The 24409-nt window shown below is 41.8% G+C and overlaps 1 protein-coding gene across 1 annotated transcript in view; it reads right to left on the bottom strand.

The window, feature by feature from the left end:
* LOC111548691 (sterol 26-hydroxylase, mitochondrial) overlaps positions 1-24409 on the bottom strand; it is a 33087-nt gene that overhangs the window by 3687 nt on the left and 4991 nt on the right. The window contains exon 2 of the mRNA XM_023221278.2: positions 2113-2303. Coding sequence (XP_023077046.2) covers positions 2113-2303 — 191 coding nt within the window. The remainder of the gene's footprint in view (positions 1-2112; positions 2304-24409) is intronic.

Below are 24409 nucleotides of genomic sequence, written 5' to 3'. Positions count from 1 at the left end.
GAGCGAAACTCCATCTCAAAAAAAAAAAAAAAATAGAGTGCCTATATGAGGAGGCTTATTCACATCATTCGAGGGCTTAGCTCAGTGCCTGGCACATGGTGAATGCTTAGTGAATATTGACTGATTATCTTGCAATTATACAGCTCTGGAATATTCCGTATGTCAAATCAGGGGGAGCTGAGGAGGCTGAGGAATAAAGGAGGACCAGGTTAGGGTTCCTGGACTCCTCAGGCTCAGAGCCTTCATGCTCTGCTTGGCTCAGTGGGTCAGAGGGACAGGGAGGCCCACGAGGCTAAAGCTCTAGGTTCTTGCCTCAGTCATGCAGTAGATGGTCAGGCCCCCTCCCTAGTTAGGCAAGGGTGCTCACGTGGGTGGAAACATTCTTCCCAAAAGCAAGCTTAATGTCCAGGAACTGCCCCCACTCCCAGCTGTTCCTCAAACCTATTTCCTTTCCTAAGCAAGCTGGGTATGAGTCCATTTTCTTAAAGGCTAGCTGTAGAGCAATAAGTACAATATAGTCCAATTTTAAGAGGAGACAAAATCCTACCTATCCACATGTATATTTGCATGCTCCTGGATAAAGAGGGGAGAATACACAGCAAACTGTCAGCACTGGTTCAACAAGGAGGATTGATAGGAGTGGAAAGGCGAGAGACTTCATATTTTATTATTGAAATTTTCACGGCAAGTATTACTTTTGAATTTTTAAAACTAATAAAGTTGTTTTTTGTTTGTTTTGTTTTTTGAGACAGAGTCTTGCTCTGTCATCCACTCAGCTCACTGCAACCTCCACCTCTGGGGTTCAAGAGATTCTCCTGCCTCAGCCTCCTGAGTAGCTGGGACCACAGGTGCGTGCCACCACACCCGGCTAAATTTTTGTATTTTTTTTTTTGTAGTAGAGACAGGGTTTCACCGTGTTAGCTAGGATGGTCTCCAACTCCTGACGTCGTGATCCACCCGCCTTGGCCTCCCAAAGTGCTGGGATTACAGGCGTGAGTCACCACGCCCAGTCAAGTTTATTTTTTTAAATACATATTTTTTATTTTAAAAAATTATTATTTCTTTAATGACCTTCAACACCCCACCCCAGGAGCTGCCTTTATTATGTTAGGGGAAAATTGCAAAAAGATAAACTAAAAGTGTTGCTGAAAAGGAAATGAAAACCAGAATAGACCCATTTGTTGGGACTTCAAGTTGTTCCAAAAATAAAACTCTCAACAGTAGGAATCGGATATACAGAACTTAAATGTGGTTGTTAAAATATCTCCTGGGGGAAACAACGCTTCATAAAACGATATTTTAAAAATATATATGCTAAAACAAAAATTTTAGATCCCCAAACTTATTATGAGTTAGCAGAATAGCTTTTTTCCCCCAATCATCTGACTCAAAGATTCACAAAAGAGCTTTTAAATGCATGCATATGATATCATCTATTCAAGAAACTGGCTTTAGAGTAAAAAAATGTAAATAGATTACAAAGGGCTCTACATAATGTTTAGCTCTGATTCTAAATCTGAGCTGTCATGTCATAGGTGGCCTGGCCCAGTGAAAAACTGCAACCTAAATCTTGCCCTCAGTGGCAGATGTCAAGTTAAAAAGATTTTTTTTTTTTTTGAGATGGCGTCTCACTCTGTTGCCCAGGCTGGAGTACAGTGGCATGGTATCGGTTCACTGCAACCTCCACCTCCTGGGTTCAAATGATCCTCCTGCCTCAGCCTCCCAGGTGCCCACCACCACACCCGGCTAATTTTTGTCGTTTTAGTAGACAGGGTTTTGCCATGTTGGCCAAGCTGATCTTGAACTCCTGACCTCAAGTGAGGCTGCCTGCCTCAGCCTCCCAAAGTGCTGGGATTACAGGTGTGGTTTTTTCCATAATTTTTAACTGTGGAAACAGCAATGACTTTTGCACCAACCTAATATTTATTAGTGGAGAGTCAATGAATGGTCCCTGGGCTTCAGCACCTCCCAACAACTGCTCTCTAGACTATCAGGTTCAGAGGATGCAGGGGGGTCCTATTCTGCTGGTTATCCACCTGCCTGCCCTGTGCCCACTGTCTTTCGCCCTGATCCTCTGGAGCCCTGTTCCAGTCCCTTCAGTCCCCAGCTCACGTGGTGAACGGCCCATAGGTCAGGTCGTGCTGGTCCCGGTGCTCCTTCCATAGCTCCATGTCGTTCCGTACTGGGTACTTGCCCTCTTGCCGCATCACTTGCTCCAAGAGCGTGGCACTGGCCAGGTTCACGTGCATCTGAGGCCCTAAGTAGGACATCCACATTGGACCGTACTTGGCCTTGTAAAGCACCTGTGGGATTCAATCAAAACTGAATAACTGGGCCAAGTTGGGCAGATGCTTCCAGGACAGGAGATGGGGTGAGGAAGGGTCTGATGGCTACACCAGAGCAAATGGGCTGGACACACACATAAAAAAAAGTACATTGTTTATGAGGTAGGCACCAGGATGACCTGTTGTTTCAGAGGAAGAGCAATAAAAAAATAATGGGCACACAAGTAACTAGAGTATTAGAGTAATGAGTGTCTGGTGGAACTGGGGGCATCGAGGTCCTTGGAGGAATGAAGGTTTGGAGAAATGAGATATATGGCAAACTGAGGTATGTCAAGGTGTATGTTGGGGGCCAACATTTTAGGGAAACTGAGCCGTTTAGTGAGGTGTGATAGAAAGCCTCTAGCTCCTTTTTTGCATTTAAATCTACTGCAGCTTGCTGTCAATGAAATGATGAATGCTTTGTGTAATCAACAAGAAAAAAGAAGCCTGATGAGAAACAACAGGAAAAACAATAGGCTGGATAAGAAAGTCAGGGTCCAAATATGAAGTAAGCCATGTGGTATGATATTTATTTATTTATTTCCCATGAGTTTCCTGAGCTTCCATATGATTTTGTCTTTGAAATCTAACATGACAAGAAAAAAGAAGTAAAAAAAATTACTGGCCATGTTATGGAATGTAACTCTCAAATATTTTATCTTAGAATTTCTAAAGCACTTGACAATTGATATCCATAGCCTCTATGAAATTGACATTGCTATGATATTCTTATAGTTGCTGAAAATGAGAGGGAAAAGAAACATGTTTCGGGGGATAAAAAATTTAAATAACCCACAAATCCTGAGATTAAATTTCCTAGGTAAGTTACACCTACAAACCGAAAGAAAATGAAACATAGTGGTGTCCTGGGCACTTCATCTTTCCTAATCCATTACTGAAGAGATTTTAAGAGGATCAGAATCAGTTCCAGTATAGAAATTAGGCCAAAGGGCTTCTATAAAAAAGAAATTACCAATTAAAGAGATGAAATCTATCATTCAAATTACAGAAGGAAACCTCACCCAACCCATAGTCCAGAAAAACTCCGACTTTACTGGGTCTTAGCATTGGTGTTAAAACCTGGATGCTCCTAGGACCAATCCAACATAATTGCCTTCAATATATCATCCATTTACCTGGACATCACCCTGAACCGATGGCTGATTCTGCCAATTCCTGGGAGGACAGTCTTGACAAACCCCCAACATGCATTTAGACCTATTTCCCATTTCTACCTCCCAGGAACACCTGACAGTGTGTCTTAATTTTGAACAGTTGATCGCCTGTAAACTGCAGTGAATATGCCTATTTCCCTGGAAGGAAAATATACTGCTGGTAGGACTCCAAAATAACACATCCCTATTTGGAGGATGATTTGTTAATATTTACAAAAAGTACAAGCAAATTTATAAACAAAGCATAGGACATCCACATAATGAAATAATATGTCACCTTAAAAAGGGATGAAGAAATTCCTTGTATACTAATACAGAAAGATATCCAAGATAAATTGTTATGTGAAAAAGTGTATCTTTTGTCTAAGAAAGGGGGTCTAAAATAAGAATATATAGTATTTGTATTTGCTTTTATAGAAAAATACTGGATGGATACATAAGACACTAGTTAAAGTGATTACTGGACCAGGCATCGTGGCTCACCCCTATAATCCCAGCACTTTGGGAGGCCAAGGCAGGAGGATCACTTGAGCTCAGAAGTTTGAGATCAGCCTTGGCAACATGGCAAAACCCTGTCTCTACAAGAAAAAAAAAAAATTAGCTGGGCATGGCAGTGTGCGCCTGTGATCCCAGCTACTCGGAGGCTGAGGTGGGAGAATTGCTCGAACCTGGGAATTCGAAGCTGCATTGAGCCATGACTGTACCCACTGCACTCCAGCCTAGACTCTGTCTCTAAATAAATAAATATAAAGTGATTACTATAGGAGAGTCAGGGGAACAGCAGAGGGGGTCAGACTGCTTAATGTGTATCATGTTCTATTGTTTGAGTTTTGAACTATTATAATGTATTACCTATTCAAACTTTTAAAATCTAAAGGTACAAAAAGAAATGTTTTCTGAAACAGTAAGTCACCTGACATTGACCAGATAGTTCCAGAAGGCAGGGAAACCTTGCTGAGCCTCTGAATTCATGCAAATACTCCTGAGATTTATAAGTGCCCCAGCCATATCATTTTCCTGTAAGTGAGTTTTGTTTTTTTCTTAAAGGTTCCTTTTAAAAAATACTTTACATACATGTCTATTTTTCTCTATTAAATTCCCTAGCAGGCTTAATTTGTTTCCAGTTTAAGACATTAACAATAATAATTGCACATGTTTCCATAGAGCTGACCATAAACCAGATACTCTTCCAAGCATTTTACTTATATTAACTCATTCAATCCTCACTACAGCTGTTTGGGGGTAGGTTTAATATTACCACAATTTTTTGGGAGGCTGAGATGGGTGGATCACAAGGTCAGGAGATCGAGACCATCCTGGCTAACACGGTGAAACGCCATCTCTACTAAAAATACAAAAAAATTAGCCGGGCATGGTTGCGGGCGCCTGTAGTCCCAGCTACTTGGAGGCTGAGGCAGGAGAATGGTGTGAACGTGGGAGGCAGAGCTTGCAGTGAGCGGAGATTGCGCCACTGCACTCCAGCCTGGGGGACTCCATCTCAAAAAAGAAAATATATATATATATATGTATATACAGATACACATATATATACACACACACACACATATACACACACATATATAATACACATATATACACACACATATATACATATATACACATACACATATATAAACACACATATATATAACCACAATTTTGCAGATAAGGAAACTGAGGCCCAAAGAAGTTGCTCAAGGTCACTTTATCATTAAGTAGCAGAGTCAGGATTCAAACTCCGAACACCTGGCTGGAGGCCATGCTCTGAACCACCTACTCCATGGATCCCTGAGAAAACAACTATGTCCTATGAACTGGAAACAAACATAGGCCCTTGAAAAGTGTGTACTATTTTAAAACCACAATACTATGCAATAACAATCCAGGATTCCTCAACTGTGGCACTGTCAATACTCGGAGTGGATACTTCTATGTTGTGGCCGACAGTCGTGTGCATTGCCGGGTGCCTAGCAGCATTCCTGGCCTCTCACCACGAGTACCGCACACCCTCTGAGTTGTGGCTACCACAGATGTCTTTAGACATTTCCAAAATGTCCCCTGGGGGACAAAATCACCACAGATTGAGAACTACTGCAATAAATTCAGCCTCTTAATATGTCTCTTAATTCTTTAATTTTAGAAGACCCGTTTAAAACAAATATATACCATTTTGAAGAAATATTTATCTAAAGTTTGGTTTCTTATCCTTCTGTTAAGTTCAAGTAAACTTACATATAACATTTTAATAAAAATCTGAACAGCAGTTATCTCAATGGTGGTAAACAGTGCTTTACAAATTAACTTACTTTCTTCTCTATACTGTGATTTGTTTTTCAAATTTTTTGTCATGTTCTTGGAATCAGAGGGGGAAAAGTTACATTTTAAAAGTACATAAATAACATCAGCTTCTTTCCTGGAATCCAAAGCCTCTGAGACCACTTCCTGGCTGTCAGTATGGAGGTTTCTGGGACATTTCTTCTTTTAGCTAAGCCATGCCTTCTTCCTTCATGCTTCTCAGTTAGTTTACTTAGTGGAACTTAACAAGGATCTACTTATGTAAGAAGTTATTTTAGAAAGACAGCAGGATACTTGCTGAGTGATACGTGCTGTGTCTGTGATCCTACCATTAGATCGTAACCTGAGCCAGTTGGAAAGTCCCAGCATTCTCAGATGGGTCCTGTCTAAGAGCCACTTTGCAGAACAAAGATCATCTTTCAGGATGAATGGGAGGGTTAGCCCCCACCTGATGAAACTCCAAAGCAGGAGAATGTTTAATTCATTCAACATTCATTTATGAATCTCATGTCCTGTTCCTCCTATACTGTTCAAGGGGCTAGGGATACAGCAGTAAGCACAGCATAAAAGACTATTCTTAAAGAGTTTTTATCCTAGTGCATGGGCCAGACAGTTGAGAATTTAATTACATATGTTCCTAAATTGTTTTCTAATTATTTTGTGGATGTCTTTCTTGTCTCTTCAACTAAATTGAAAATCCTCAAGGGCAGAAACCATGTCATACTTCTTTATGACATCCCAAATTGTTGGACACACTACTAAGCACATTAATAAGACACTCAGTACATACTTAATAGTTGTCAATGAATCCAGCAGAAAGAAACATGTTGCAGACAATGCAAAGAACATGAGAGAAAGACAGACATAGAAAGTGGGTGGGGAAGAGGATACGTAGGAAACTGGTTAACAGTAGGTCCCCTGGAGTTTTAAGAACCTGTAAGAACAATCTGAAAGGAAATTAAGAAAATAATTCCATTTACAGTAACCTCTGTTATGGACTGAATGTCTGCATTCCCCTCAAATTCTTATGTTGAAACCCTAAACCCTGTGTTGCTATATTTGTTGATGGGCCCTCCAAGAAAGTAATTAAGGTTAAATGGGGTCATAAGGGTGGGGCCCTGATCTGACAGAATTAGCATCCTTATAATAAGAGACACCAAAGAGCTTGCCCTCTAGGGCACAGGGAGAAGGCAGCCAACTACAAGCCAGGAAGACAGCCTTCATTGGAAACCAACCACTGGCACCCTGATCTCTGACTTCTAGCCTACAGAACTGTGAGAAAATAAATTTGTTGTTTAAGCCATCCAGTCTGTGGTATTTTGCTATGACAGCCCAAACACACTAATAGATAGTATCCAAGAGATAAAATACCTAGGAATACGTTTAACCAAGGAAGTGAAACATGTGAACACTGAAAACTACTAGACACTGCTGAAGGAAATTAAAGACCCAAATAAGTGGAAAGTCATCCATGTTCATGGATTAGGAGACTTAATATTGTTAAAATGGCAGTATTCCCCAAGGCAAACTACAAATTCAATGCATTCCCTATCAAAATTCCATGGCCTTTTTGCAGAAAAGGAAAACCTGATCCTAAAATTAATATGGAACTGCAAGGGGCCCTAAATAACCAAAACAATAATAAAAAAGAAAACAATGTTGGAACATTCTCATTTTCTGATTTCAAAGCTTACTACAAAGCTACAGTAATCAAAACAGTATGTTACTGGCATAAGTGTAGACACATAGACCAATGGAATACAACTGAGAATTCAGAAATACATTGGAACATCTACAGTCAACTGATTTTTGACAAGGGTGCACAGACCATTCAATGGGGAAAGAAAGTCTCTTCAACAAATGGTACTGGGACCACTGGATAACTAAATGCAAAAGAACGAAGCTGGATCCCTACCTCACTCCATATAAAAAAGTTAACTCAAAATGGATCAACAATCTAAACAGAAGAACTAAAACTATAAAACTTTTTGAATAAAATATAAGAGTAAGTCTTCATGACCCTGGATATGGCAATGAATTCTTAGATTTGATAACAAAGGCATGAGCAATTTAAAAAAATAGATAAATAGTACTTCATAAAAATTAAAAACTGTTGGCCAGGTTTAGTGGCTCACGCCTGTAATCCCAGCACTTTGGGAGACTGAGGTGGGCAGATTACCTGAGGTCAGGAGTTTAAGACTAGCCTGGCCAACATGGTGAAACCCTGTCTCTACTAAAAATACAAAAATTAGCCAGGTATGGTGGTACATGCTTGTAGTCCCAGCTACTTCGGAGGCTGAGGCAGGAGAATCACTTGAACCTGGGAGGTGGTGGCTGCAGTGAGCTGAGACTGCGCCACTGCACTCCAGCCTGGGCGACAGAGTGAAACCCCCACCTCAAAAAAAAAAAAAAAAAAAAATGGCAAGGCACGGTGACTCACGCCTATAATCCCAGCACTTTGGGAGGCCAAAGTGGATGGATCACGAGGTCAAGAGATCGAGAACATCCTGGCCAACATGATGAAATCCCATCTCTACTAAAAGTATAAAACTTAGCTGGGTGTGCTGGCACGTGCCTGTAGTCCCAGCTACCTGGGAGGCTGAAGCAGGAGAATCACTTGAACCTGGGAGGCAGAGGTTGCAGTGCGGAGATCGCACTACTGCAACTCCAGCCTGGCAACAGAGTGAGACTCGGTCTCAAAAAGAAAAAAAATTTAAAACTTTTGTGCATCGAAGGATGTTATCAAGAATGTGAAAAGACAATTTACAGAACAAGAGAAAAGATTTGCAAATCATATATCTGACAAGGGTTTAATATCCAGAGTATACAAAGAACTGTTACAACCCAACAACAAAAAGACAACTTCAGTTTAAAGATAAGCAAAGAATGGCTGGGCATGGTGGCTCATACCCATAATACCAGCACTTTGGGAGGCCAAGGTAGGCAGATCACTGAGTCCAGGAGTTTGAGACCAGCAATTCAAGACCAGCCTGGCCAATACGGCAAAACCCTGTCTCTACTAAAAATACAAAAGTTAGCCAGGCGTGATGGCGCACACTTGTAGTCCCAGCTACTTGGGAGGCTGAGGCATGAGAATCACTTTAACCCAAGAGGTTGCAGTGAGCCGAGATCACACCACTGCACTCCAGCCTGGGTGACAGAATGAGACTCTGCCTCAAAATAAATAAATAAATAAAATAAGCAAAGAACTTGAATAGACATTTCTCCAACGAAGATATACAAATGGTCTATAAGCACATGAAAAGTTGTTCAACATCATTTGTTATTAAGGAAATGCAAACCAAAGCCACGGTTAACCACTAGAATGGCTTAAAAAGAGAGAAAAAAAGAAAGTAACAGTATCAGTTCCTAGATCCTAGATGAGGGAGCAGAGGCTGGTTTATTCTCATTTATTTGCTCTCTGAAGAAAATGTCGGCAGTCTCTCTTTTCTACAGGAAACAGAGTATTATTTTTCTCCCAGCAACAAACTGGTAGTAAGCAGCCTTCTGGAAGAGTAAACAGAAATGTGAGGGCTTCCTTACCTTTGACAAGCTGCTAGAACAACGTTCCAAAAAGCAGAGGAAACTCATGCATCCTGAGAATCAAAGCTCTTTGAATGAGCAAGAAATATAAAGACCTTATAGGAAGTAAACAATTAATTAGCAGATAGAAAAAGCATTTGGTAACAATGCAAGTAGTTCTGTTTCTTCACATCTTAGCTTAGTCTTTTTGTTGTTGTTGTTGTTGTTCTTTTTAATTCTCAGCAAGCCAAGTTACTTCTACGGAAGGGTGCACCCCTTACAGATGGCGCAATGGTGAGCGCACACTTGGACAAGGGAGGGGAAGGGGTTCTTATCCCTGACGCACGTGGCCCCTGCTGCTGTGTCGTTCCCCTGTTGACTAGGGCTAGGCTGCACAGGCTAAACTAATTCCGATTGATCTTAGCCTAGTCTTAAATAAGAGGAAACAAATAAGTGAACAAATGTCATTAAAGCAACTGGTTGATTTTTTGGGGAGAAAATATAGTGAGAACCCACATCCGTGGTCATTGCTGGCCTAAAAAGTATCTTAAGCACTACTAATTATTTCTAATTAAGCAGGAATTAGAAAAAAAAAAGAAAAAAGAAAAGACCTGCTCGGGCAGATGCAGCTGCAGCCCTGGCCACAGCCCAGGGACTGGCAAGCCAAGTGCAGGCTCCATTCCTGCTCCTTATGTGACCCCTTGGTCAGGCACCTGCCTTGTGGACCTCACACCATACACAGAAACTAATCCCAGGTGGGATAAAGATTTTAAAAGAAACTACAAAAAGACAAGAAGAAAATATGTGTGAATACACAATTCAAAAACTTTTTGAAAAACAGACATAAAAATAAAAATACAGAATTTACAAAAAAAGAAATATAAATAGTAAATCTATTCAGAAAACAGGTTCAATCTTACAAATAAGAACATGCAGAATATATATCACGAAGACATACCATTTTCAACTATATTTGCAGAGACTGTTTTTGCAAATATCATGGTTGAAAATGGTATGTCTTCGTGATATATATTCTGCATGTACTTATTTGCAAAAATAAATTTGTTTTGTTTTTTTTTTTGTTTTTTTTTTTGAGATGGAGTCTCACTCTGTTGCCCAGGCTGGAGTGCAGTGGCACCAACTCAGCTCACTGCAACCTCTACTTCCCAGGTTCAAGTGATTCTCCTGCCTCAGCCTCCCGAGTAGCTGGGATTACAGGCATGCGGCACCATGCCTGGCTAATGTTTTTGTATTTTAGTAGAGACAGGGTTCCACCATGTTGGCCAGGCTGGTCTCGAACTCCTGACCTCAAGTGATCCACTCACCTTGGCCTCTGAAAGTACTGAGATTACAAGCAATGTGAGCCACCGTGTGTGGCGGTGTGTTTGTTTTTTGGAATGGCCTTTGCCATGCAAAAGTATTCCCTTTGCAACTTTTCTGGAGGACAATTTGGCAGGTGCTACATATCAAAGATCTGAACAAATCCTTTACCACAATGGTTCCACTTTAGGAGTTTTGTTCTAAGAAAATAATTGAGAATGTACACAAACATTTAGTGCTAGATATATTAATGTTAATCAAAGCTTTAAACATGAAAAATCTAAATGTATAACAACAGGGTTCAGTAAATTCTGATGTAGTCATCCAACGAAATGCTTTTCAGTCATTAAAAATTGTTACATAAGTGTTTATTGAAAAAGATATTCATATTTATTTTTCTGTAAAATGGCAAGTTACAAAAGAGAGCATATGGTACGCTTTTATTTTAAAAAACATATATATGTAGATGACATATGGGGAATCCAGACAATGCCTGTCTGCTTATAACAAGATCATTGGTGTATCTATGTATTCATCTCACAAATGCTTATTAAGAACCTATGGGTATAAGGCATTGTGCTATGCGATAGGTGTTGGGATTATGGATGATTTGGATTTTCTTCTTTTTGTTTCTTTAATTCTCTCATTTCTCTAAAATATGCATATATTACTTCTGTAAGTTATTTCAATTCTAAATGGCATTTTCTATTAAATGTGGTATGTAGCCACAAACTTAGCATGTAAGTGTAACTCATATTTATGTGATTTTTTTAAGATAATTTTTATAGGAGAAGAAAGTGCTTGTCTCATGGTCATGTGTTTTTATTTATTTTTTTATTTTTATTTTTTTGTGAGCCATCACACCTGGCCGACTTGGAGTGTCTTATCTTTATTTCTTCTTTTTTTATTAAAAAGAAATTTTTTTGAGATGGAGTCTCACTCTGTCACCCACGCTGGAGTGCAGTGGTATGATCTCAGCTCACTGCAACCTCCGCCTCCCAGGTTCAAACGATACTCCTGCCTCAACCTCCCAAGTAGCTGGGATTACAGGCGCCCACCATCATGCCCAGCTCTACTATTTTTATCAGAGACCAGGTTTCAGGATGTTGGTCAGGCTGGTCTCAAACTCCTAACCTCAGGTGATCTGCCCGCCTCAGCCTCCCAAAGTGCTGGGATTACAGGTGTGAGCCACCGTGCCAGGCCGGTCTTGTGTTTTTATCTCAACTCAGTCATCCCCAGCGGGCAGTACCAGCTAAGGGGTCAGGGACTGCTTGGCTACAGATTTTGTTCTAGTTTAGCTCAGCACTACAGGCTGCGTGACTTTGCCATACCACCCTTAAGACCTTCCACATATCCATATACACGAAGGCTTGGACTCAGCCTCCCTGAGCCTTGAAGACTTATTGCCCTGTGATCCTCCTGGAACACTGAAGAATGGGAGGCCCCTCCCACTCCTCACTGGCCTCCCCATCTCCCTCGGAGGCGTCCCAAGACAGCTTCTTATCACCTCTCAGGTTCTGAGATATGGACTTTCTGCCTTGTCCTCTCTCAGAAAAGAGTTGCAGAATATAAAACCCCTTGGCTGCAGTCTAGCAGGGGTTTCTCAGCAATGGGGGTACCCCACAACTTGCATTACAGTCATATGTCTCCTTGTGTTTTGCAAAGATCTTACCCCCGTCAAGATGAACAGGACTAGGGCAGAAACCCAAGTCCCTCCTTCTCTAAGGAGGACCAGAGGATTTATGCACTGGTCAAGGTGTGCTGGGGACTTGATGGCAAACACAGTTGTCAAACCTGTTCAGCCTTTTCCGACACTGGGCACAAGTCATTGGGGCACCGAGAAATACCCATGGGTATAGTCTAAAAATTGCTTTAACTGGATTTGGAAGAAACTCTCAGATTGGACAGTGGACTGATGTAATTTTGTGGATATATTTAAAAGGATTCTCCAGAAACAAAAAGAAACAATAGGATGTATGTATATATAGAGAGATTTATTTTACAGAATTGGCTCATGTGATCATGGAGGTTGGTGTAAAGTTAGCTGAGAGAAAGGAAAAATAGACCCAAAGTCAGGCAAGCAAGTTTTTATTAACCTGCCGGCTGCTCCCTTAACAGTCAGTGAGGAAGCAGCCCCAAGCTTACAGAATGAGGGGTTTATATTGGGGAGGGGACTTTGAGGGTGTTCTTTGGTATGGCCGCATCTCGAGGTTATTTGCTGGTTAATTTTGCCACATATCACCTTGTGACGTGTATGGTAGCAGCTAGATAAACACAAACTTACAGGAGGGTGTAGGTAAAGTTTGTTTATGCTTCCCACAACCCCCTCCCCCCGCCATGCAGTCTGGATGGTTTGTAATTGGGGTTTGCTTATCACAGCAAGGTCTGATAAGTGAAGTCTGCTGGCTTCACAGCAGTGCCTAGATAAGGGCTTAGAAACGTAAAGAGACTTGGGGGAAGGGCGGGCAGCACGGAAAAGAGTTGCAGAGCATTAGGGGGAGGGGTGGGGAGCGCCAAGAAGCTTTTTGGGGCAGTTTGTCTCTAACAGTGGGCAAGTATAAAATCTGCCACACAGGCTGGCAGGCTGGAAATTCCAACAGGGGTCAATATTGCAATGTTGAATCTGAAGGTGGTCTGGAGGCAGATTCATTCCCCTTCTGGGGACTTCAGTCTTTTCGCACAAGGCCTTCCACTGCTTGAACAAGGCCTACTTACATTACAGAGGGCAATCTGCTTTACTCAAATTTGCTTTACTGCCAATTTCATGGGTTTGTTTGTTTGTTGAGATCGAGTCTCGCTCTGTCACCCAGGCTGGACTGCAGTGGCACAATTTCAGCTCACTACAATTTCTGCCTCCTGGGTTCAAGCAATTCTCATCTCTCAGCCTCCCAAATATCTGAGATTACAGGCATATGCCATCACGCCCAGCTAATTTTTGTGTTTTTAGTAGAAACAGGGTTTCACCATGTTGCCCAGGCTGGTCTTGAACTCCTAGGCTCAAGTGATCCACCTGCCTCAGCCTCCCAAAGCGCTGGGATTACAGGCAGAAGTCACCATGCCCAGCCCTGCCAATTAATGTTACCTTCACAGCAACATCTAGGCTGGTGCTTGACCAAACAACTGAGTATCATAGTAAGGGAAGAGAGCACCCCTCATATCATCTTATGCCCAATTTCTGCCTCCAAAGAAAGAAGAAGTAAAAACTAAAAGGCAGAAATGAAATCCACAGGCAGACAGCCCAGTGCCGCACCCTGGGCCTGGTAGTTAAAGATCGACCCCTGACCTAATTGGTTCTGTTATCTATAGATTACAGACATTGTATAGGAATGCACTGTGAAAATCCCTATCTTGTTTTGTTCCAATCTAATTACAGGTGCATGCAGCCCCCAGTCACGTACCGGCTGCTTGCTCAATCACGACCCTCTCACATGCACCCCCTTAGAGTTGTGAGCCCTTAAAAGGGACAGTAATTGCTCACTCGAGGAGCTTGGCTCTTGAGACAGAAGTCTTGCCAATGCCTCTGGCTGAATAAACCCCTTTCTTCTTTAACTCGGTGTCTGAGGAGTTTTGTCTGTGGCTCGTCCTGCTACAATAGCCTAGCTAAATTGACATGAAATTAACTATCACAGGCTGGGTGCAGTGGCTCACCCTGTAATCCCAGTACTTTGAGAGGCGGAGGCAAAAGGATCACTTGAGCCTAGGAATTCGAGACAAGCCTGGGCGACATAGTGAGACCCCTGTTCCTACAAAATAATTTTAAAATACGCCAGGTACGGTGGCGCACACCTGTAGTCCTAGCTTCTTGGGAGGCTGAGGCTTGCTTCTAAGCCTCTTTTCCCTTAGACTTCTGAGGGTAGAGGAAATTGTGCCCACCTTTCCATGGCCTTTTCCTTCTTTTTTTTGGGACAGACCAGCAAGCGGTGGCTCCCCCACTGCCCTCCCGTCCCTGTCCCTCCCTGCTGGGGCTGGGACACATGACCCAAGGGCCTTGCATGGCCAGCTGATTATTGGTAAAAAGCACATAGCATCAAAATATAAATAGGTGAACTAAATTATGCAGGTTAGGTATTAGGCTTGCTAAGTGTTTTAAGGTTCTAAACTGCCTTTTGGGTTTTGAGAACTATTTGACTTGCCTAATTCACAACTGGTAAGGCCTGGGGACATACGGAATTAACTACACCCTTAATTATGCTGGAAGGAGTCAAACCTTGGCTACGCATAGCACACAATTAAAACAATTTACCAGGTTTTACATTAACATTAAAATTGCTAGGAGTTACCATTATAACATGTAATTGAAAACACTGAAAATAGATATATATGCGAGGTGTGTAAGAACAATAAAATGTATTTTTAATAAAAGATTACAAGAAGGCTGGGCATGGTAACCCATGCCTGTAATCCCAGCACTTTGGGAGGCCAAGGCAGGCGAAGAATTGCTTGAACCTGGGAGGCAGAGGTTACAGTGAGCCAAGATACACCACTGCACTCCAGCCTGGGTGACAGAGCAAGATTCTGTCTCAAAAAAAAAAAAAAAAAAAAAAAAATTATAACAAGGCATGAAAATGTAAATTATTGCCCAGGGTTAAAAGATTGTTTTAAATTAGATAAGATAAAGCTAAAAATTCAAATAAGTAGTGGAAGGATTATAAAAATTAATCTTGCAAAATTCTGTGTGTGAATATATTGACTAAATTCCAAAGGGATTATATGCTTTTTCTATAAATTGAGCATTGAAATAAAAGCACAAGGTACTCCTAAGGCACTAATCTGCTCTTTAGCAAAATTTGTGAAGAGTTATAAAAGGTTTTTTGCTTTTAAATTTCTGAGTCATCATTTTGGCAAAATAAATAATTTATGATAATCTGGAATTCCATTTCATAACATCAGGTGTTCTGAACCTCTAACATATTTAACAGCCTTCCCAATATCAAACTTCAGTTTCAAAATTGTCTTTCCTGATGCATGGCTTTTTGGATGGTTCAGAGGGTCTCTGGAAAAGGTAAACAGGATAATTTGTCATGTTTAGTTACATGAGATTGCCAAAATGGTGTTCGATCTTCTTTAGGTTATATCTTGGTGAATAATGCTGATATATGTTCCAAAATTGTATGGGCTCTCTGAAATTCTGATGTCTGAGTACATGCTATCAATCATAATTAAGGCCAGGCACAATGGCTCATGCCTGTAATCCCTGCACTTTGGGAGGCAAGGCAGGTGGGTCACCTGAGATTAGGAGTTCAAAACCTGCCTGGCCAACATGGTGAAACCCCGTCTCTACTGAAAATACAAAACATTAGCCAGGCATGGTGGCGGGTGCCTGTAATCCCAGCTACTCGGGAGGCCGAGGCAGGAGAATTGCTTGAACCTGGCAGGCAGAGGGAGATTGCAGTGAGCTGAGATCATGCCATTGCACTCCAGCCTGGGCAACAAGAGCAAAACTCTGTCTCAAAAAAAATTATAATTAAGGTTGTTAAGATATTGTAAACCAGAGATAACCAAACTTCTTTGTCAATTGTGTTTCTAACTGTAACTACCCTGGGAATTTTGTTAGTCACGGACAGTTGTTGTCTTGTTTTAATCCTTTTCAAAAGACGGTTTATAGTAAGCTATAGAACTCTGACAGGTGCTCTCAAATGCAGGTTTCTGATAACTTTGGATATTGTAACATTGGAATAAAGGAAGAGCTGAAATGTTCACAAATATCAAGCAAAAAAAGAACTAACTGAAACAGAACTCAGGAAACTGAAACAAGTTTTTTTGACTTTTGCTTGTAATATTGCTGATCCTTGTTTTGTTTTTCAGAGTCAAGGAAACATATTTTGAACTATTTACAGCCTCAATAATTGAGTAAGCTATAAGCCTGTGAACAAAATTTGGAGCATGTTTGTTTGTTTCTCTCTGTCAGGTTCCTCTAGAATTTGGAAATTATCTGTGAGTACTCTTTTTTTTCTTTTTTTTTTTTCTTTTTTTTTTTTTTTTTTAGACAGAGTCTTGCTCTGTCGCCCAGGCTGGAGTACAGTGGCGTGATCTCAGCTCACTACAACCTCCACCTCCCGGGTTCAAGCGATTCTCCTGCCTCAGCTTCCCAAGTAGCTGGAATTACAGGTGTGCACCACCACACCGGGCTAATTTTTGTATTTTTAGTAGAGACAGGGTTTTACCATGTTGGCCAGGCTAGTCTCAAACTCCTGACCTTAGGTGATCCATCTGCCTTAGCCATCCAAAGTGCTGGGATTACAAGCGTGAGCCACCGCACCCAGCAGAGTATTCTTAATTTATGGCAATATAGTTGTTTGCATCAGCACAATAAGAATCCATTTTTCTTTTGCAATAGGACACAATTGGAGAAACTGTTGTTTTACCAAGACTTTGACTGGAAAAGTATGCTTCCCTTTAAGGAGTCAAGCTCGACTTGCCAAGCCAATAAAAGCCCCTTGGGGAAAAGAAACTGGCCTTATACCTTCATCTACATAGTCCCTGTACAGGGTTCCTGACCTGTGGTCAGTAAAGAATGTCACTCTCTAACAGGCCCAGGAGCTCCGAGTTTATCTTGGGATGTTAAAGGAGAGGATCACCCAACTCACAGGTATTTGAGGATACAAACCCATGGCTGGGCTCAGCTTTAAAAGGTCTTATCTGAGCTTCTTTGTGGAACAGAGTTCCGTCAGAGCCAATCTAAAAGGCCTATGTAGAAATAATTATTCTTGCTGTACTTTACGCAAATAATCAGGTCAAGTATAAGACTAACATCTGCTTTGCAAACAACTCAGTCCTATTATGATTTATTTTAACAAAAATGAGGACTGGAGAGAGAGAAAATATGTTTCAAAACTTATCATACATTTGTAATTAAATTCTAAACTCATTCGTTGTTCTTAAGGTTTTGCCTACATTTTAGACTAACCCTGCCTGCTCCTGTGAACCAACCAGCAATCTTTGGCTGCAGCTCAGAAAGAAAAAGGGGATGAATAATGTAAAAATCTGGGTCAATATTCTAGTTCTGAGCAATTATCCTCCAAATCCCACCAGGTGATGGGAATAAGCAGGATGTCCACCACTCGGAGGTTTTCTTTTTGGGAAAGTAAGACCAAGGGAGCTAACCAAAACCAGGCACCATGCACCCAAGTCTTAGCAAGCGTAACTATAGCCACCAGTCATCCGGGTGTGTCACAAGCCATTCTTTCCTCTCCCTTGTTGGAGGAGGACTCAATTCCACAGTTTCACCTTAGCATTTGGCTTATGATACACCCCCTGAGACACAATTTTGTCCCAAACTCAATTCCAAGCTTCGGTTCAAAGCCCTAGGAAAGAAAACTGGATCTAAGGTATCCAGAGGCAGACGATAACAGAGGTTAAAAGGCACAGCACAGGTGAGCATGACTAATTCCTGCTGATTAGGCCAAGCCTCTCATTTCATAGATAAAGGTCATGCTAGTATCTGTGGCATAAATGAGGTCTAGGGAACTCCAAGGCTACTGATACTAGTGGGAATAGAGACATAGGTGAGAATGGATAATTCCTATTCTCTAGGCACTCCCTGCTTCATGGGTGCAGGCCACTTTGACACCCATGGGTGGCACCCTGCCGCAGTTGTCGGGATTCGGGGATGCAAGGATGGAAGAGGGAAGGAGAATGCTCTTCCTTCTCTCCTTTATGCACCCCAGATATTTGGTAGGAAGAGAAGGGAACCAGGGATGCCTGCTCCTCTCTTTCTAGATGAGTTTTCATCTTCAGTCTGCACCCTTTCAAATGCTGCATCCTGAACCCCTGGGACCCCTTTGAAAAAGAGCCTTCTTTTTTCTTTTCTCCTCCTCTGTCCTCTCTTCACTGATAGGTATTGTGGCTCTGTACTACAGGACACTCCCCTCAGATGCATCCTCCAAACTGGGAAAAGTTAATTTCCCAAACCTTAAACTGGCTGGTTCAGGATTGGGCTCAGGGGAAGGGAACGCAGAAGCCCAACATGCCGGCAAAAGGGTAAATAAAGTTTTTTTAACCAGTCAGGATTTTGGCCTCCCTCTCTCTGGGTAAACTGGTAAAAGGCCTTGGGATTTTTGAGCTGACCTTACCCACCCTTTTCTCATTTTGATACATGTTTTCTAATTACCTGGTTTGTCTCTTCTCATCTTCAGGCCATCAAACTCCAAATGGTCATGCAACCAGAGCCTCGGACAGTGGCCCGTTTTGCCAGGGACCCTTAGGCCTCTGAGGGAGATATGACTGCCGTTTTCCCAAAACAGTGCCCCCTGTCAGCAGGAAGCAGTTAAGATCAATCTTCATCCTTATCCCAATCCTTATTCTAATGGCAGTTAGAGGTACTTCTTTAGAGTGGGGAATGAGACAGCCAAGCAAAAAGAGGTCCCTGGAGAAACTCCGACTGGTCTATGCACTGGGCTGGAGCCTCGGGAGGTTCACGCTGTTTGCAGGTGGGGGGAGACTGTCCTTTCCTGTTCCAGGGTGGTAACCTGGGGATTCAATCTGTGAGATGGCGGTCTGTTAACAGGCAAAATTCTAGCTTTGCTGAAATTTTTTCCTTCTCACCCAATAAATTCCATTTTTCTCACTCTTCTATGTGTCCATGAGCCTAATCTTTCCTTTAGAGTTGTGTGGCAAGGGCCCCAATTTTAATTGAACTAAGGGGAAAGTCCTACAACAGCCTGGCCAACATGGCAAAACCCTGTCTCTACTAAAATACAAAAAATTAGCCAGGCATGGTGGCACACACCTATAATCCCAGCTACTTGGGAGTCTGAGGCACAAGAATTACTTGAACCCAGGAGGCGGAAGTTGCAGTGGGCTGAGATCGTGCAACTGCACTCCAGCCTGGGTAACAAAGTGAGAATTTGTCTCCAAAAAAAGAGAAAGAAAGAAACTTGGGGAAAATGTAAAACAAAAGGTTTATGGAAATCGTGCGTGGTTTAAAAGATGACAAATTTGATACATGTATTTATGAAGTTTTATTAAAATTAGTTTTAATACGATAATATACTAATACAAAAGTAAAATTTATTTTTCTTTTTTGAATAAAATTTTCTGTGGTGTTAATAAGACAGTAAAATAGTTTTGTTCACTTTTTACATAAACTGCAAAAAGAAAAAAGAGAAAAGAAGAGACAGATTCTGTCTCATGCTGTCTTTTTTGATTGTTTGGAAAACTAAGTCTCCTTTATCAAAGAGTACAGGTTTTTTGTTTTTAAGAATCCTTCAGGCCAGGTGGGATGGTTCCTGCTTCTAATCCCAGCACTTTGGTAGGCCAAGCTGGGTGGATCACCTGAGGTCAGGAGTTCAAGACCAGCCTGGACAACATGGCGAAACCCCATCTCTACTAAAAATACAAAACTTAGCCAGGCATGGTGGCACGTGCCTGTAATCCCAACTACTCAGGAGGCTGAGGCAGGACAATCACTTGAACCTGGGAGGTGGAGGCTGCAGTGAGCCGAGATGGCACCACTACACTCCAGCCTGGGTGACAGAGCGAGACTCCGTCTCAAAAAAAAAAAAAAAAAGAAAAAGAAAAAGAAAGAAAGAAATTTATCCCTCATGATAGACTCTCTAGCAGATCCTACTGTAAAGGATATGGTTACACAACAGACTTTAAATTCTCTTCTGAAAGTTATGCTAAATAATAAACTTGCTCTAGATTACCTACTGGCTAAACAGGGAGGTATCTATGCAGCTGCTGGCACTTCCATCACATCTGGTATTTTAGAGATTCAGTAGTAGGGGATTAACAAAGAGACTGATTAGTCAAAGCAAGTAGAATTTTTATCTAGCTGATTCTTCGATCTATTTGATTTTAGTTGGTTTGGTTTATGGGGAACCTGGCTAAGGAGCATACTCCAAACTCTAGGTATTATCCTCTTGATAGTCGTAACAGTAGTCTCCCTGGTGCAATGTATTCTCTCAAAAGTTTTAAATGTTTGCATGCAGCCATCTGTAGAATGTCAAATGGTCTCTCTTCAACTGGAATGAAAACAGCTAAAAGAAATATGTGACCATGAAAGTCACCATAACCTATGAATGACGTGCTGAGACCAGAAACACAAAATGGTGGTAACTGAGAGCAGTGCTAGGCCCTAAGTTTTGCTCATACTCTTACCTAAGTAAGAAACTGACCAAAAGAGGAGAAATTGTAAACAAATTATGGGAGGGCATTGTTTTGGACTGAGCTCATGCACTAGCCTCCAACAGACCACACCAAACCAAAATAGAGTCACTTATGCTAAATGTGACATAATCAAACTAAGACTTTAAGGAAACAAATAGATCCTAGAACAGACTAGGTTTTGTTTTTCTTCTGTAAACAGGACATCCCAGCATAAAGAGGTACCCTCTACTCTAACCTTTACAAAAAAATAACCTGAAGTCCTTGTTCCCGTCTTACAAAACCCACTGCTCTGCTATTTCCCAATGGGTTCCAAGACCAAATAAATACATTTACAATGGTGATAGTGACATCAGTGAGTAAATTCTTGGTTATCCTCTAAAACTGAGATGACCAAAAGTGGGGAATTGTTAAATCAAGTTCAAGTTTAGCCTAACACTGCCTCCTTATATATTAAGTTTGGCCTGAAGGTTTCTCAGCACATTACGACCTATAATGTAAATGGAGTTGTATACAGACTGTAACCTACTCTTGTGCCAATCACCAAGTTTTGGGCAATCAGAGATGGCCAACTGTTCAAACCATGTTCATATTAGGTAAATGCCAAGCTATAATCAATCCGGCTGTTTCTGTACCTCACTTCCATTTTTTGTATGTCATTTTCCTTTTTCTGTTCATAAATCTTCTTCCACTACGTGGCTGCACTGGAGTCTTTGCGCCTACTCTGGCTCGGGACACTGTCTGATTTGTGAATCGTTCTTTGCTCAGTTAAACTCTGCTAAACTTAATTCAGCTAAAGTTTTTCTCTTTCAACACATTCTTTCCATCTCTTAGCAAGCAATAAATATTAATAGGTCTGTCCCTAACCTTTTTAAAGGCTGCATGAAATTTCATCATATGGATGTACCATAATTTAATTAGTCCCCTACTATGGGACATTTAAAGCATTCTAATCTTTCCTGACCACATATAAGGCTGCCTTGAATATTCTTTCATGTCTCTTTGCCCACAGCAGTTTGTCTGTAAGTGCAAATGCTAAATTGCTATGATTCATTCTGGCAATGTAATTGCAAAACTGGCATAACTCACACATATTTCGCCTTAATACCTAGTTTCTTTTTTTTTTTTTTTTCTGAGACGGAGTCTCGCTCTGTCGCCCAGGCTGGAGTGCAGTGGCCGGATCTCAGCTCACTGCAAGCTCCGCCTCCTGGGTTCGCGCCATTCTCCTGCCTCAGCCTCCCGAGTAGCTGGGACTACAGGCGCCCGCCACCTAGCCCGGCTAATTTTTTGTATTTTTAGTAGAGACGGGGTTTCACTGTCTTAGCCAGGATGGTCTCGATCTCCTGACCTCATGATCCGCCCGTCTCGGCCTCCCAAAGTGCTGGGATTACAGGCTTGAGCCACCGTGCCCGGCCAATACCTAGTTTCATATTCCCATCCCTGAGGCTTTTGGGCCATGTTCCCTGTTCTGCTACAGCCTCAAGGACAACTTCATAGATGTCTACCAGATGACCCTGAAAAACACTCAAGTCCAGTCAAGGTAAATGGACAATAATCTCTGGAAGGCCTGACGGTAACATGAGTGCTAAGGAAGAAATCTATCTAATCAAAGGTTTTTGTCAAACTGAAGAAAGAATGTGTTAACCGAATGGGAGTGGTTTTTACAAAATCCAGAAGAAGGAAGCCAAATAGGAAGAATTTGGCAGCATTTATCACTCATAGTCCAAGGGAGAGAGATAATTAACCTAATGGAGAGTCACCAGAGAAGTACATTCAAAAGGGTTTCTCCAAGGCCCAGATGGAATTTTCTTCCATACAATTCTACTCCTTTCATTCTGGGTCCTTCCAAGCGGTTCAGTAATGTAGTTAATAATTTCTCTCCCTAGGTAACTGAATCTGACGAAAAGGTGTAGAGGATTAAAGACAGCTACAGATTCCTTCACATGCCTCCCATTAAGAGGTGAAGTCCATGTCTCCAGGATCTCAGTGGGCTCTGTAACTGCTTTGATGAGTGGAATACAGTGGAAATGATACTGTGCTGATTTTCAGGACCAGGCCTTAAGAAACTGCAACTATTATTTTCTGTCTCTTGGAACATTCACTCTGGGGGAAGCCAGTGCATGCAAGAAGTCCAAGTGTTCTAAGACCACCATGCTGTAAGGAAGCTCAAGTCAGTCATATGAAGAGAGAGATAACCAGCTGTTCTGGCCAAACCAGGCCAGGCACCAAACATGCAACTAGAAAAGTCATCTTGGCCATTCTGGCCCCAGAAGAGGTGACGTGCCAGCTAAAAGCCAGACTCAAGGCCCAGACCTATGGCCTCACTTGAGCACTCCTCTCCATCTTTGCCCATTTGAGCTGAAGGCCCGCTCCATCATGAAGCAGAGATAAGTCATTTCCACTGTGCCCTGCCCACATTCCTGACACACAAAATTATGACTATAACAAAATATTTGTTGTTTTAAGCCACCACGATTTGGGATAGTTTGTTATGCAGCAATAGATAACTACAATAGAGGGTTCTAGTGCAATGGAGTATTATGATTCCTGGGAGGGCTGACTTCCTATCTTAGTTCGTTTCGTATTGATATAACAGAATATCTGAAGCTGGGTAATTTATAAAGAACAGCAATTTATTTCTCACAGTTCTGGAGGTTGGAAAGTCCAAGGTTGAGGAGACTGTATCTGGTTAGGATCTTCTTGCAACGTCATCCAATGGCAGAAAGCAGAGGAGTAAGAGGGCATGTGTGTGAGGTGGGGAGGGAGGGGTTAAAATAATCTTTTATCAGTAACCACTCCCATGATAACTAATCATTCAGAATCATTCCAATCACCTCTTAAAGGTCCTACCTCTCAACACTGTTGCATTGGAGATCAAGCTTCCAACACATGAACTTTAGGAAACACAAACCAGAGCACTTTCTCATTAAATAATCATGCGGGCACTCCAGTCCACATCTGTTTCTCTGGATTTGCCCAATGTGGGTCAGTTCCCAACCATCTGCCTATGCTGAATGTGTTGACAACATTTAGTTTCTGAAACCTCAAACACCGAGAACTGAAGGGTCAGGCTTGTTCAATCTGCCCACCTCCCTCATTGTCTTTTCTTCACTCTATAATATGTCAAACAACCCAGATCAGGGAGCTAGGAAGAAGAGTGTCACAGATAAGTTTACCATCAGATGTATCCACTGCTCAGTACCACTCATAGCACCGCCCCTATGCCTAAGACCATGCCTGGCACTTGGGGGAAAAAGGTAGGAAAGGCATAGGCCCAGGCCTCACAGCTTCACAGCCCAGTCTCTAAGCCATATAAACAAGTGATGATAAGAAACGTGATACATGATGGCCAGGCACAGTAATTTATGCCTATAATTCCAGCACTTTGGGAGGCCAAAGTGGGTGAATTGCTTGAACTCAGGAGTTCAAGACCGGCCTGGGCATAGCAAAACCTGTCTCTACCAACAATACAAAAATTAGCCAGGCATGGTGGTGCATGCCTGTGGTCCCAGCTACTTGGGAGGCCGATGTGGGAGGACAGCTGGAGCCGGGGAGGTCAAGACTGCAGTGAGCCATGATGCACCACTGCACTCCAGCCTAGGTGACAGAGTGAAACCTTGTCTCAAATAAAGAAAAAAAAAAAAAGAAAGAGAAACATGGTAACAT

The sequence above is a fragment of the Piliocolobus tephrosceles genome, chromosome 11 (assembly GCF_002776525.5).
Source record: "Piliocolobus tephrosceles isolate RC106 chromosome 11, ASM277652v3, whole genome shotgun sequence".
NCBI classification, from domain to species: Eukaryota; Metazoa; Chordata; class Mammalia; order Primates; family Cercopithecidae; genus Piliocolobus; species Piliocolobus tephrosceles.
The sequence above is the reverse complement of the archived record's forward strand: the minus strand, read 5'-3'. Positions and strand labels throughout refer to the sequence as shown.